The sequence below is a fragment of the Castor canadensis genome, chromosome 3 (assembly GCF_047511655.1).
Source record: "Castor canadensis chromosome 3, mCasCan1.hap1v2, whole genome shotgun sequence".
Lineage (NCBI taxonomy): Eukaryota > Metazoa > Chordata > Mammalia > Rodentia > Castoridae > Castor > Castor canadensis.
Genome location: NC_133388.1, coordinates 107,856,569 through 107,868,985, shown reverse-complemented (window position 1 = coordinate 107,868,985; position 12,417 = coordinate 107,856,569). Strand labels below are relative to the sequence as shown.

Below are 12,417 nucleotides of genomic sequence, written 5' to 3'. Positions count from 1 at the left end.
ATTTTCTGATTGACCCTGTGCAAGCAAACATGCCCCAAGGCTCTTTTTTCAAAAAGGCATGCTATGATACTCTAACAAGTGGGGGTGTTATTTCCCAAGATGCCCTGAAAGCATTTTCAAGCAGCACAAAGGAACTGGTTTATTTTATGACACTAACCTCATCAGCTATCACACTCTGCTTGGCCTCAATTTTACATCACTACTACTTGAAAATATTAGTGCTGTGCCATTAGTGTGCAAATATCACTATAAATTTGGCTAAAAGGAACCACCATCACACTTTTCAGAACTAAATGAAATTGCTTCAACAGATTAATTAGTCTGCCACATTGAAATGTATTGTCACATAAACACTTGGTGAATGGACAAAGTATAAACAAGTTTTGTGCCAGAATGCAAATGAGTAGCCTCTAGTCCAATTCCTAGTAGAGTCCTTGATCCTAATTGAAACCTTGTGAGTGCATTCATGTCAGCATTCTTCTCCTCAGAGATTCCACTCTACTCACCCATTAACCTCTGCTTCCAGCACTGAAGGCTTCATCTAGCCTGCTGCAACAAATGTGCACAATTCTCAAGCAAGTCAGTCACCCAGGCTTCTGAAATACACAGTCAGATATAGCCACAGCAATAATTACACTCTGTTTACCAATTTTCAGTTATCCAGCTGTTGTCATGATGAAAAAATAATCAAAATATACATCATTAATGGATAAAAAGAATTTATTTTAAATCAGAGCTTCAAAGATTTCATTCCATAGTCACTTGGCCCTGATGCATGGCAGCCTGATGTGATGATGCATTCAAGCCTGTGGAGGGGCAGTCCATCATAGTGCAGTCCACATGGTGAGAAATACAGCTCACTTCATGGTGGCCATGAAGCAGAGACACAGAGAGTATGGCTGGGGTGCCAATCCATCCTGAAAGTTACATATCTGATGTGAATAACTTATTATTCATTGCACTGATCAATAATAAGATATCTAAATATCTTATTTTCATTGCATTAGGCTCACCCCTCTGAAAAGGTGGCCAGTACCAAATAAGGTCTTTGGCTGGGATCTAAGTCTTTAACACATGAACTTTGGGAGGCAAAGATCTAAAGCATAAGATGCTAATTACCTAGTATGAGTGCTGTCTCTTCATCATCCTGCACAAGCCAAGCCTGCCTCCTGCTGTACTGAGGGTTCCTGGGAAGAAATAGATCAGCATAATGAGCCAGACCAAGAAAAATCTTGGGTGCATCCCAGGGAGGCTGAAGGCATTGAGGGCTGCTGAGGAAATCTTCAACATTCCTACCCTATCTTTGATCATCCACCCAACGGAAGAGAGAAAATGAAATGAATTAGACTACCTCATCAGGAGAACACCGAGCTGATGTGAGCTTCCCAGAGTTGCAGTCACCCCAAGCCCCAGCAAGGAAAGGAGAACACTTCTTCAAAACAGACAAAAGTGCAATATGCTTCCGAACACAGAAACCAAAATGTCTCACCCATGAGGAGGCTGGCAGGTCCTACATATCCGTGAAGGGTCACATTTCCTTACATAGTTCTAATGGATTTTGGAGTCCACCATGGGATGCAGGATGGTTTGGACCACGTCCTCTGTGCTCGTGCCTGTGGATCTCCATCAACACATCTGCAATGGATGCTAGCGACAGTTGAAGGGCAGTGGAGATTGCCATGGCCACGCGATGGCGTCAGAGCGAGAGCCGCCCCCGCCCATCCCTAAGGCACGCGCATGTGCAGTTAGGACTAGTTGGGTCCACGCGCCCTTTCAAAGTGAAGGAAATAGGGAGTCTCAGCTATTCCTGGGGGAGTCTTTGCGACACTCTCTCCTTAAAACCAGCATGTTGGACTTGACCACTCAGGATTTGCAACATCAGTACCATGCCACCGTGCAATTAGACACCATCCTACCTGACAGACTTACACAGTCCACCCTAAAGCAATGTCGACTCATCTCAGCAGAGTGCTCTGGATGCATTTGTTCCACCGTTTTTCATGTCGATCACACCCTGTGTGTCTGCAAAATTCCATTGAAGAACACTTCTGGCACAGAATTTCAGAGCTGGAAACCTCTCTTAACACCAAGTTTGTCTGATTCAGTTCCTAGATACTTTCCTGCTCTTTCCCTTTGTTTGACACATAGAGATCTCCCAGTAAATGTTGATTCAGAAATGTTTGCTTTGCAAATTTTTGTTATACTTTTAATCAACTTGACCACCTTGGCCAATTTTCACCCCCTTCCCAAATAATATGGGAACAATTTGATCCTCTCCCACATAGAGAAATTTGTCACACAGAAGATTTTGTTGCCATCCTCTAGACAGTCACTCCACATCTCTTTGAACAATTTCCTGGCCAGTCTCTTTTATGACAACACAAAATAGGAGTTCTAGTTCCTATCATTTTGAAACACAGGAACTGATGACTGTGTTTTGTGAGAGAAACGTCAAACACACTTGTGTCTCTGTACTGCAAATAAAAACTCTCAGAACCAAAAAGAAGTGAGTGCTTTTTGGGTCCTGTAGGTCATTTGTGGTTCCTACATGATCAAGGTCTTTCGAACAAAGGGTCATCATTAAGTGATGGTGGTAGAGAATGCATTTCAGAAATGCACCGTCTTTTTTTTTTAACAGAAATGCACCATCTTAAAAGACATGAGGACTGCTATCTGAAGAATGATGTGCACACAGCAAGCAAATACACTGGATCTCATAAGACCATGTCATTATCAAACCCATCCTCCTCTTCCCATCAGTTCCAGCGTTTACCTGAAATTATGTGTGGAGTTTTGTTCAGAAAGTGCAACCATTGGTGAAATTGCTAAGGAGCCTGCCTCTGAAGAGGAATGCAATTTGGGTAAAAAAAAAAAAACAGGTTGGCTGAAAGTGAACTACAGAAAGGGGACATCAGTTCATACCACTTTGGAGGTGCTATGAACTCAGGAAAACCTTTAAAAATGCTTACAGAAACACCAATAGTCTTGCTAATCTATTATTTGAAGGGAATCTGAGGTTTTTGTCCACTGGCCCTTTATGGAATGTTGTTACCTATCCTATCCCTGATGGTCTGCCCTTCCCCCACACTGCAGAATGTCTTGACGTCATTCCACCCTGTTTACTTTTAAATTTTCCCAGTTGACTTGGACCCTTAGGAGCTCCTCAAGACAGTTTGGTTTGTCGTACTATGGAGGCTGCCAGACAGTCTTGGCTAGTGTGCAAACCTATGGTGATGCCTTCAAGTGCAGGTAAGCCTGCAGGTCAAGGACATGGTCTCCCTCTGTCTCCCTTTAATTCATTTCAAATTTAAGTTGCCTCACCCCTGGGGATAAATGATGGAGCTGAAGAAAATGAGGCAGATAGTCCTAGTCTTCCCCCCCCATCACCTCACCTATTGAAGCTAGGGAATCTTGTGGCAGTTGAGAGGGACATAAAAACACGTCCTGTAAATATACTGGTCAAGAAAAGGGTGGGAGCCCCTGGATCAATTCCTTCTAGAAGAGAGACAGCGCACATCAACATGGTTTATTAGCAGTGGAGGGATGGTGTGATGGTGGTGTCCCAGGAGAGTTTGAGGGAAATGCTTCAGTGCTGTGTCATTTCTTCAGGGTCATGAAACTTGCTTGTGATATGGTACTGAGGGATTGGATGCCACTAGCCTAAATCTTAGAGGGAGTTTTCATAAGGAGCATGGGGAAAAGGAAGACTGAGGAGGTGATTGGGTTAGAATGAATTTGGAACCTACATGGGGGAACTTAGGGAGATAGAAACTGTCACTGGAATGGGTTTCCAGTCCCTTAGTGAATGTGCTAAGGGGGAAGGTGCTACCAAAGTGGTCAAAGTAACTGCAGCCTTGGGAGATGACTTGCAGAGAAAAGGTTTTTCTAGCAAGATGCTCACCCAGGGGATTTCTAAAATTCCAGGAAAGATGATTGGTTGCTCTCAACAGAGAGGTGTAAGGGAATCTTGTAAAGGTGGGAAAATGCTCTAATGGAAAAATTATCAAGCAGAGAAAGAGAGAGAGCAGGAAATTGTGCAAACTCCTGAATGTTCCTGTCACACAAACATGACCTGATGAGAATCCTTCCATGACTCTCAGTGAATTGAGAGCCTTCCTCTGGTACCATTTCCTTCCTTAATGCACCACTTTTCTTTTTCTCCACAGCATCTTCAGTGCTGGCACCGGTCATGATCCCCAGCCCTAGCTTCCACATGACTACAGGCACAGACCTGAACTCTCCCCAATTTGCCACTGGCCCAGCACACCTGCCAATGTGGCAGCAAACCCTGACACCCATCGTGACTCCAGTACTCCATCAGTGGAGACCTCTGGTGATGATGCCTGCTTCCCACCAGCCACCTTTGCTGGCAGCCAATGGGGTTTGTGGCCTCTCAGGGGCTGTGCATTCCACTGCATTGTGCCAGTTGAGACAGCACAGCACCCACACAATACTAACAGTGTCTCTCAGGCCCCTGTCAACTGGAGACCCCCCAGGGCTGCACTTAGGGGGCACACAGCAACCTGGTTCCCTTGTGTTGGTATCACCCAGCATGAACCAAGTTGCTGTTACCCCAACAACAAATGAGAGCCAGGCTGCTGAGGGGAACTTGTTCCTGGGTCATCCGCCACCACCACTTGTCCACCAGGCCCCCATCATGTGGCCTGTGAATGCAGGACCACAATCACACAGGTCATGCATGGAGGGAGGCCTGGCAACATCCAAGGACAAGGCCACACCTGAGGAGGACATCTCATCACACGACAGTGTTTACAACAACTTCAGGCGCTGGCAGAAGTTCAAGACCCTAGTCTGAAGGAACCTTCCCCACATTCATGAAGTGGAAGCGCTTTCCTGCTTTCTGATGTGAGTGTTCTCCTCAGATGGCTGGGAGCTTCTCCTGGAGCTCCTAGAAGGGAATAATATGACATGCACAGAGTTCAATAGCATCCTTCAAGACAGTAACATATCAGAAATACCACTCAGTAACCATGACATGATTACAATTCTTTATGTTGCTGGATCATCATGTGTGTGAGTGCAATGATTCTTCATTTTTTGATAATTGTCATACTGATACAGAGGACAAATATCACAGAGGAATTCTGGTGCAGTATAGGCCACAAATTTAGATTTAGGCCTCAGGTCATCCTTTGCAGGGTGTCAGTAAGCACATCCACCATACAGACTATTGCAGGCTGGTGACTTGAGACAACAGATATTCCTTACTCACAGTCCTGGACACTGGTAGTACCAGGATCAAGATGCTGTCAGATTCACTGTCTGTTCAGGGTTCTACTCCATAGATGCCTAGATTGAATCTTCATATGACTGAGAGAGCATGGGTTGTCTTTCTTTTTGTGCAAAGGTACTAACCTATCCTGGGAGACCCAGCTCAATGACCTCATCTAACTCTAGTTCCCACCAAAGGCTCCATCAACAAATATCCTTACATTGGGAATAAGGACATAAATATGTGGTTTCTGAGAAACAAAATTCATCAATTTGTAATACACAACTATGGTGAACTCATAGGTTACACAGCAGCTGTGGGTTTTAATGATTTGGGCATGAGACTGTGTCCTGGCAGTATGATACAAAGTTGGGAGGAGATCATGAAAGTATGCAGGGGTGAGGAGGACAAAGACATGTACTAGACTATGTCAGCTGGGAATGGAGAGTGGCTTGTGACTGATCCTGAGCAATTACAGCCCAGTGCTTAGGTCCCTGGCCCGGTGGATGCCCACCATGTCAATGGAGGAGGGACTATGGAGAGGCTTGAAGGAGTGGGAATCCATAAGCAATTTCGACCAGATGGACTATGAAGAGATGGCAGGAAAGTGAGTCAGGAATCGAAGCCTGGGCTGGATGGTGGGAGAGAGGGGATTGCACAACTGGGTCTAGAGGAGCTTGTCACCAAAACACTGCCAAGAGAATTATTGGCTAGGGCCCTACTTCTCAAACCCTTGCAAGCCAGGAGGTTGCTCCCTCTACCTGGATTGCTGGGAATGCATTCTCTGGCACTCCCATAACCCCAGCCTCACTGGTCTATGGAACGACCTTGGTGTGAGAGTGAGGAACAGGTTGTGGAGTGGTAAGCATCCATCCATGTGTTCCCATCCAACAGTTGGAGGTTTGCAAAGGGAAGTTCCACCAGTCTTGAGTTGCTCACCTGGCCCACAATCTGTTGGGCTTGATAGTTTGGGGACACCCTTGTGCCTGAAACTGCTCAGTTGTAACCTGATGTCCCAGAAGAGGGAAGAATTGAGTGAGGGAGTTCAAGGGTGGCCATCCTCTCATATCTCAAGCACATACCTCAGTCCTTACTGTTTTTTTCCCCATGTAAGTCCATTGACACAAACAAACAATCTCTTGAACAAAAGCCAGTTAAACAAACAAGTATGTCTTCAGAGGGAAGCAACCAAAACCTCTCTGCTTAGCTTATGCTTTATCTTGATCTCCCCTGGGCCTTTGACTTCCAGTTCATCGTTGCAGTCATTCTAGTCTCAAACTCAGGATCTCAGGTTCTGGTACAAGACCCCAGATGATGTCTACAATCACTGCGACCCCTGATCCACTCTTGCTGTCAGATAATCCTATGGTGATCAGTAGGGACAGGATAGGTCTGAAGTGGTTTCACTCAAGGACATGGCTAAGGAAAATTGGCCTACCTTGAATCCCTGCAGGCAGCAGGATAGAGAGGGTGTTCCCAGAACTGTGGTTCTCCCATGTAATCTGCAATCTCCTGGGTCAGGAATCTCTTCTCTCTCAACTCAGTCTTTGATTCCTTGTGCTCAGGTTTATGGAGTTTGAGGCTGCCGAGGAAATGGAGAATCCCAAACTACAACTGATGATGGGCTTGCACTCCCAGCCTCCTCCAGGATCACTGAGCCTGGATCCTCAGAGACCTCCAGCACCTGAGGTTTCAAAGCAGCCAGGTAGCGATACCCATATTCTCCCAGGATCTGAAGTCAGAGACCAAAGTGGCTAAAGGCGACTGTACTTCCTATGGAGTATGCTTTCTAGGCTACTCATTGGCTCTTGTGAGCCAAAAATCCCATAGAGCCTGAGGAACCTGGTGCCCTTGGTCTTGTATTGGGTATGGAAATAGCTCGTGTCAGATCTTGGGTTCAGGTAGCTCATGAAACACTGCCCTTTCAAACATAGCTGGGCCAACCTAGAGTCCACATGCATGTATCCTCCTGCTCTCCCATGATTAGAGTGTACCACCAGAAAGACCAGCCCAAAAGCTCAGCCTGCTCCTCCACCAGCACCCAGATACCAGGGGCAGCAGCATAACAAGGCGTCCGATGACATCCCACTTGAAGTTGTGAAGGAGTATATGGATATCATGAGCTAGCTGTTGGAAACTCAGCCGTTGACCATTGGAGAGTCTGACAGTAACTCGGAAGAGGAAGGAATGGAGCAGAAGCAGGAAGACAAGGGGACATTTGCAGATCCAGATCTCCTGAGCTACATTGATGAACTGTGTTCCAACAAGGACTTTGTCATGAATGTGAGCTGAATGTAGGGCACTAGTGGCAGCCAGATTCTGGGACAAGCATTCCAGATCATTACATTTGGGGCTGATTACAGGGCAGCTGAGATGAATATTTATGAGTATGTGTGTGTGTGTGTGTGCGCACGTGTGCATGCATGTGTGTGTGTGTGTCTGTTTCAGAGGGTCATGATGTTTTCATAAATTCATGATGTCACCCACATTGCATATGCCATTGCTTTATGCTTCTAATGAAGTTCCTAATGGCTTTAGGTATTGCATGCTGCCACTCATACTGACACCCTCTTCCTTCTGTTCCCAGGTGGAGGAAATCTCTCACCCCAAATTCCTAGAAGCCTTTCTTTCCCCAGACCCTGAACTAAATCTCATGGCCCTAACTGAGTTTCTGGAGCAGGAAGAAGGACTAACTCCTGTGCAGGTAAGCATGGGATGGAGTGTCACCAAGTAGATCAGGAGTAAGAGGAGTAAAAAGTACACAAGTTATAGAGGGACGCTAGGTTGAAAACTGGTAGAGGGAAGTATCTCATTTAGCCATGGAAGGGGAGACATCTGGTAGTGAGGTTAAGAGGAGACAATAGGTAAACAAGTGAGGGGAAGCGAGAATACCAATTGGACTAAGGGCAGAGGCACACTTGGTGGCCACAGTATGGGAGGTCACCACAGAGTCATGTTAGGGAGTGACTTCAGGTAGACCAGGGCATTGGGAAACACCGAGCTTGTAAAGATGGAGAGATTCCAAGTACAAAGGACAAAAAAGGATACCAGGTAGACAAGGAGAAGGAGGACCTTGCATATGAGGCATATGTGATTTTTGTTTTACCTTACCCTGCCCAGGAGTCTGGCTTTTGAGTGTGGCTGCACCTGAGGGCATACAAGTTTTAGATAAGAGGAAGGTGTGAAGGAATGGAGGGAGGTACTAATGGTGCAGACTAGGTTGATGCCCAACTGTGTGGCATGAAGAGCCTCAGTCTATGTGTACCCCACAGCACATTTCAGGTGGAGACTCAGATGCAGACCCAATAGGTCCTCAGGACATTGTCTTATCAGGGAGTCATGGATCTCCCTCACTAGAAGACACCATGTCCAGCGCTCCTCCCCAGTTCCATGGAAACCACTCTCAGATCCTTGGGCAGAGAAGTACAGTGCATTTTGGACAACCTTCTGCTGATGGTGGGCCTCAAGGGAGCAGTGAGGAAGAGGAATACCTCCCAAGCCTGGCATACCTGCTTAACTCACAACATCCTCTGCTGCCCAGGGGTTTAGCACTGAGCCCGGATCCTGACGGGAACCTGCTCCGCAGAGGTCTCAGCTTGGATTCACCTCCAGCTGCCAAATCAAGAAAGCAAGATTTCCTAGGATTCTCACTGGGTATGGACAAGACACCCCATGGACAAAGGGTATCCAAGGGTCAGGACTTGGCTCTTGGGGTGATTCCCTCATCACAACCTAAGAGGAGGAGGTGTGATGTATTTGGCACCAACAATAGTAAAAAGAGGGATTGAAGCCAATAGACTTGGTACATGGTCTCTGGTGTGCTTCAACTCAATCTGTTGTCTTTTCACTGTGGCAACATCTGGCAGCCTGAAACACTGCTCTTGCCTAACACATGCTAATCCAGCTGGTTTTCAGGGTAGGAACAGAAGAGGGAGGGTAGGAAGGGATGGGGTATTGCTTTTTGGGTGGGATTGGGTCTTTTCATGTGAGGGTATGTCTGTCTTAGCAAATAAACGTAGTTTTGTTGGAAAATGCTTATAAGGTAGCTGCTTCTTTCCAGACTTCTGTACTGTCCTGTGCAGTTAGGACAGAAAGAAAGGGAGAGTCTGGAGGTGCCAGGCACTACCATGAAAAGGCACACAGTTCAGTCTTCTCTACAAATATATCCACTGAGAGAACAGACTGCATGCTTCTGGGTTTCATGTCCCTAACCCACTTAAAAGACCTCAGTTTGTGCAGGGGCCTTTGTCCGCTCATCATTATCTGCACCCCCAAAAAAAATCTTTGGGAGGAGAATTGCTTCCAAGTGTCAGCTCTCTGCATCATTAACCCAGAAACACTACACTCTTCCTCAGTTCCCATATGCCCTCTGAACAGAATTAAGCCCATAGATGGCCTATTTGTTAGAAATCTTCTTTCTGCTACCCCAAAGAGGCAGGATAGGAATGGCCTTACCTAAGATATGGCTTAGAGGAGGATAAGGGCTGATGTCTAGGGAAAGAGGCCTCAATTGCCAAAAACTGCAAGACTGTTCCCCCATTAATGAAAATGCCATGCTCTCATACACTGACCAGGAGGGACCTTCTCCTCGTGGAAACCCTTGAGTAGATGCACATTTATTCTGACTCTTCCTTACATGAAGTCCTCTGAGACTCTGTGCACCTCACAGTGCTGGTGAGAATCCCTGTTTTAATGAATTTTAGCCAGGCTGCCCCATTCAGGACAAGCAAGTATAAATGTCCTTGCCTTCCAGAGTCTGCTCATCAGCCATCCTTGGGTACCTCTACACAGAGGTCTCCTCAGAGGATCAGGACAGAGGTGGACTTGACTCAGGGCTGGGTATCAATATAGACATTGGGGGCTGCTACAGGCCTCCTCAACCTTCTACATGATTTGTGTGGATACTCTGTGTTAGGAATGATGGGCTTAGAATGTCTATGCCTGATCTCAAAGAACCCTCAACTGAGCTAGTGTTCCAAGGGTCATCACCAGTCCCTAGTACTCTGTAGGGGATTTTACAACATCTTAGTTCTCCTATCTTCATAGAGACTTCCTCTGGAAACTGTGGCCTTTGAGGTAAGTTAATTAAATAAATGATAGTTAAGGCTGTACCAAACACTTGTCATTTCCCATGCTCATGTCTTCCCCATGAAGACAAATCACACCTTTCATGAAATAGTCCTTCCTTGGAATATCTTCTCTCTTTGTTCATTGCAAAGATCATGTTTCAGGACTTTCTTGAGTGTATTTGTACATGTGTTTTTGGGATGAAAGGATGTTATGTGTCAATAAACAGAAAAAACAAGACATCGTACTCATGAATGCAAGGTCATATGATTCTAATAAATAGGAGGAATGACTTATGAGAAATTGCTCCTGTGATATCATGGCAAAATCTAAATGAATAGCCTAGCTTCACTTGCTCTTAGTAAGCTTGAAAATCTTAACTTCAGAGGTCACACACCTGGGTAATGCATGATTCTCACACTGACTTTGTTGAATGTGGCACTTCTACTGAGGAGATTATCATGAAAATAGTTGCTTAGATTACTTTTCACGGACATGAGTCTGCTTTCCTGAAATCACTAACTGCTCATTTAGCCCTGCAGCTGTCCAATAGTAGAAGTGGCAGAGGGGATAAGCCTTGACAACTTCATACTCATATTGCATTTGTCTCCTATGTGGACTTAATATTTGGCCTAAGGACACCTGCCGTCCACAATGACCAGAAACAGCAGACCATGAGAAGAGTGAAATGACACAGGCCTTGTGTTCCTGGAGGATCTTCACCTTTTACCAGACAAGGTCTGACTATTCCTTCCTTTTTTTAGGTTGTGCCCCTTCTTCTTTATTCATGTCTCAAATCTACGACTTTCCAACTCCAAGGAGTGAGGACAGTGTCTTAGGAGCAGAGGCTCCCACTCCTCCATTCTGTGGCCTCTGGATGAAGATCGTTCTCACATGGCATAGTGTTGCATGGCTATAATCCCTGCTACTCAGGAGGTGGAGGTCAGCCAACTGGCCTAATGCCAGCCCAGGGGTGCAAAAATCATTAGCCCCTACCAGAAAATCATACTAAATGTTAATTAAAGAACTAAGCATGTGCTCAAGTGGTAGAGCATTCGACCTAGATCAATACACAATTCTACTAAAACAAAAAAGTCTCACATCTCCTCTCACTGTGGGTCTTTCTTGAGTCTTTGGCTTGATCAAGAGGCCACAGAATCTAACCCTTTCCTTGATCACACAACTCTCTGCAGTCTATGAGTATGAAACTGACCAAATGTAGGTTGATCTCTTTCATGAGGTGCTGAAGGAGAATGTCAAAAGTATAAGTCCAATTCATGCCGCTGGGAGGCAGTGTTGTCAAAATAACCAGCCAGGAGGTTCCAAAACAATGCCAGTCTTTCCATCACAAGGATTCTCTTGGTTTTTTGCAGTCTGAATAACTTGGATACCTCTGTTCTGTCTCACAGTTTCTGTGCTTGAATATTCATAAACTCCCTAGTGTCTTTTCCTTGTGAACTTCTCCTTATAACAGGTCTCTAGCCCTTTGCTGTCATATTTTATGACATTTGCTATTGCCTCCTTGACAAGTGCAAAAGAGTTACATCATTTGCGGTGCCTTACTTAACCTACAACAAGAATCTAGCAAAAATAAATGACAAAAAAATCAACATACATGATACACCGTAGGCACGAAGAGTCTATTCTGGGAATGCAAGCATGCTTCAAAACATATTCAAAGTTTATACTTGATATTAAGACTCTAAAGAGAAAAAATGCACATGGTTACATTCATGAATGCGGAAAATGTGGCAAATTAAGCATGTATTACTATAAAAACTTTAGGTAAACTAGGAAAGAAAGGAACTTTCTCAAGCTGATAAACAACATCGCTAAAGAACTTACAGCTATCATATACAATGGTGAAAGAATGAATTATTTTCCCTACATTCAAAAACAAGGCAAGCATGTCTACTCTCGCTTTCACGTAAATACTATCAGTGCTAATCAGTACAGTGCAGGAAGAAAAAGATACAAATGCAGCCGGGCATGATAGCTGGTGGATGTAATCTCAGCTACTCCAGGTGGGGAGATCAGAAGGATTGTGCTCGAAGGCATTACCAGGCTTTGAAAAAGCAGGACCATAAAACGTAAAATATCCTAAAGCGAAAATTGAG

General features: G+C 45.2%; 1 protein-coding gene and 1 pseudogene across 1 annotated transcript; one reads left to right on the top strand and one right to left on the bottom strand.

The window, feature by feature from the left end:
* Positions 1-12,417, bottom strand: part of LOC109674580 (guanylate-binding protein 1-like) — a 60,303-nt pseudogene that overhangs the window by 33,727 nt on the left and 14,159 nt on the right.
* On the top strand, positions 1,691-9,021 carry LOC141421252 (NUT family member 2G-like). Its single transcript, XM_074066917.1, is given in 8 exon segments — positions 1,691-1,778; positions 3,157-3,249; positions 4,167-4,866; positions 5,712-5,840; positions 6,799-6,938; positions 7,392-7,516; positions 7,821-7,937; positions 8,506-9,021. Coding segments are annotated over 8 exon segments (1,908 nt in total).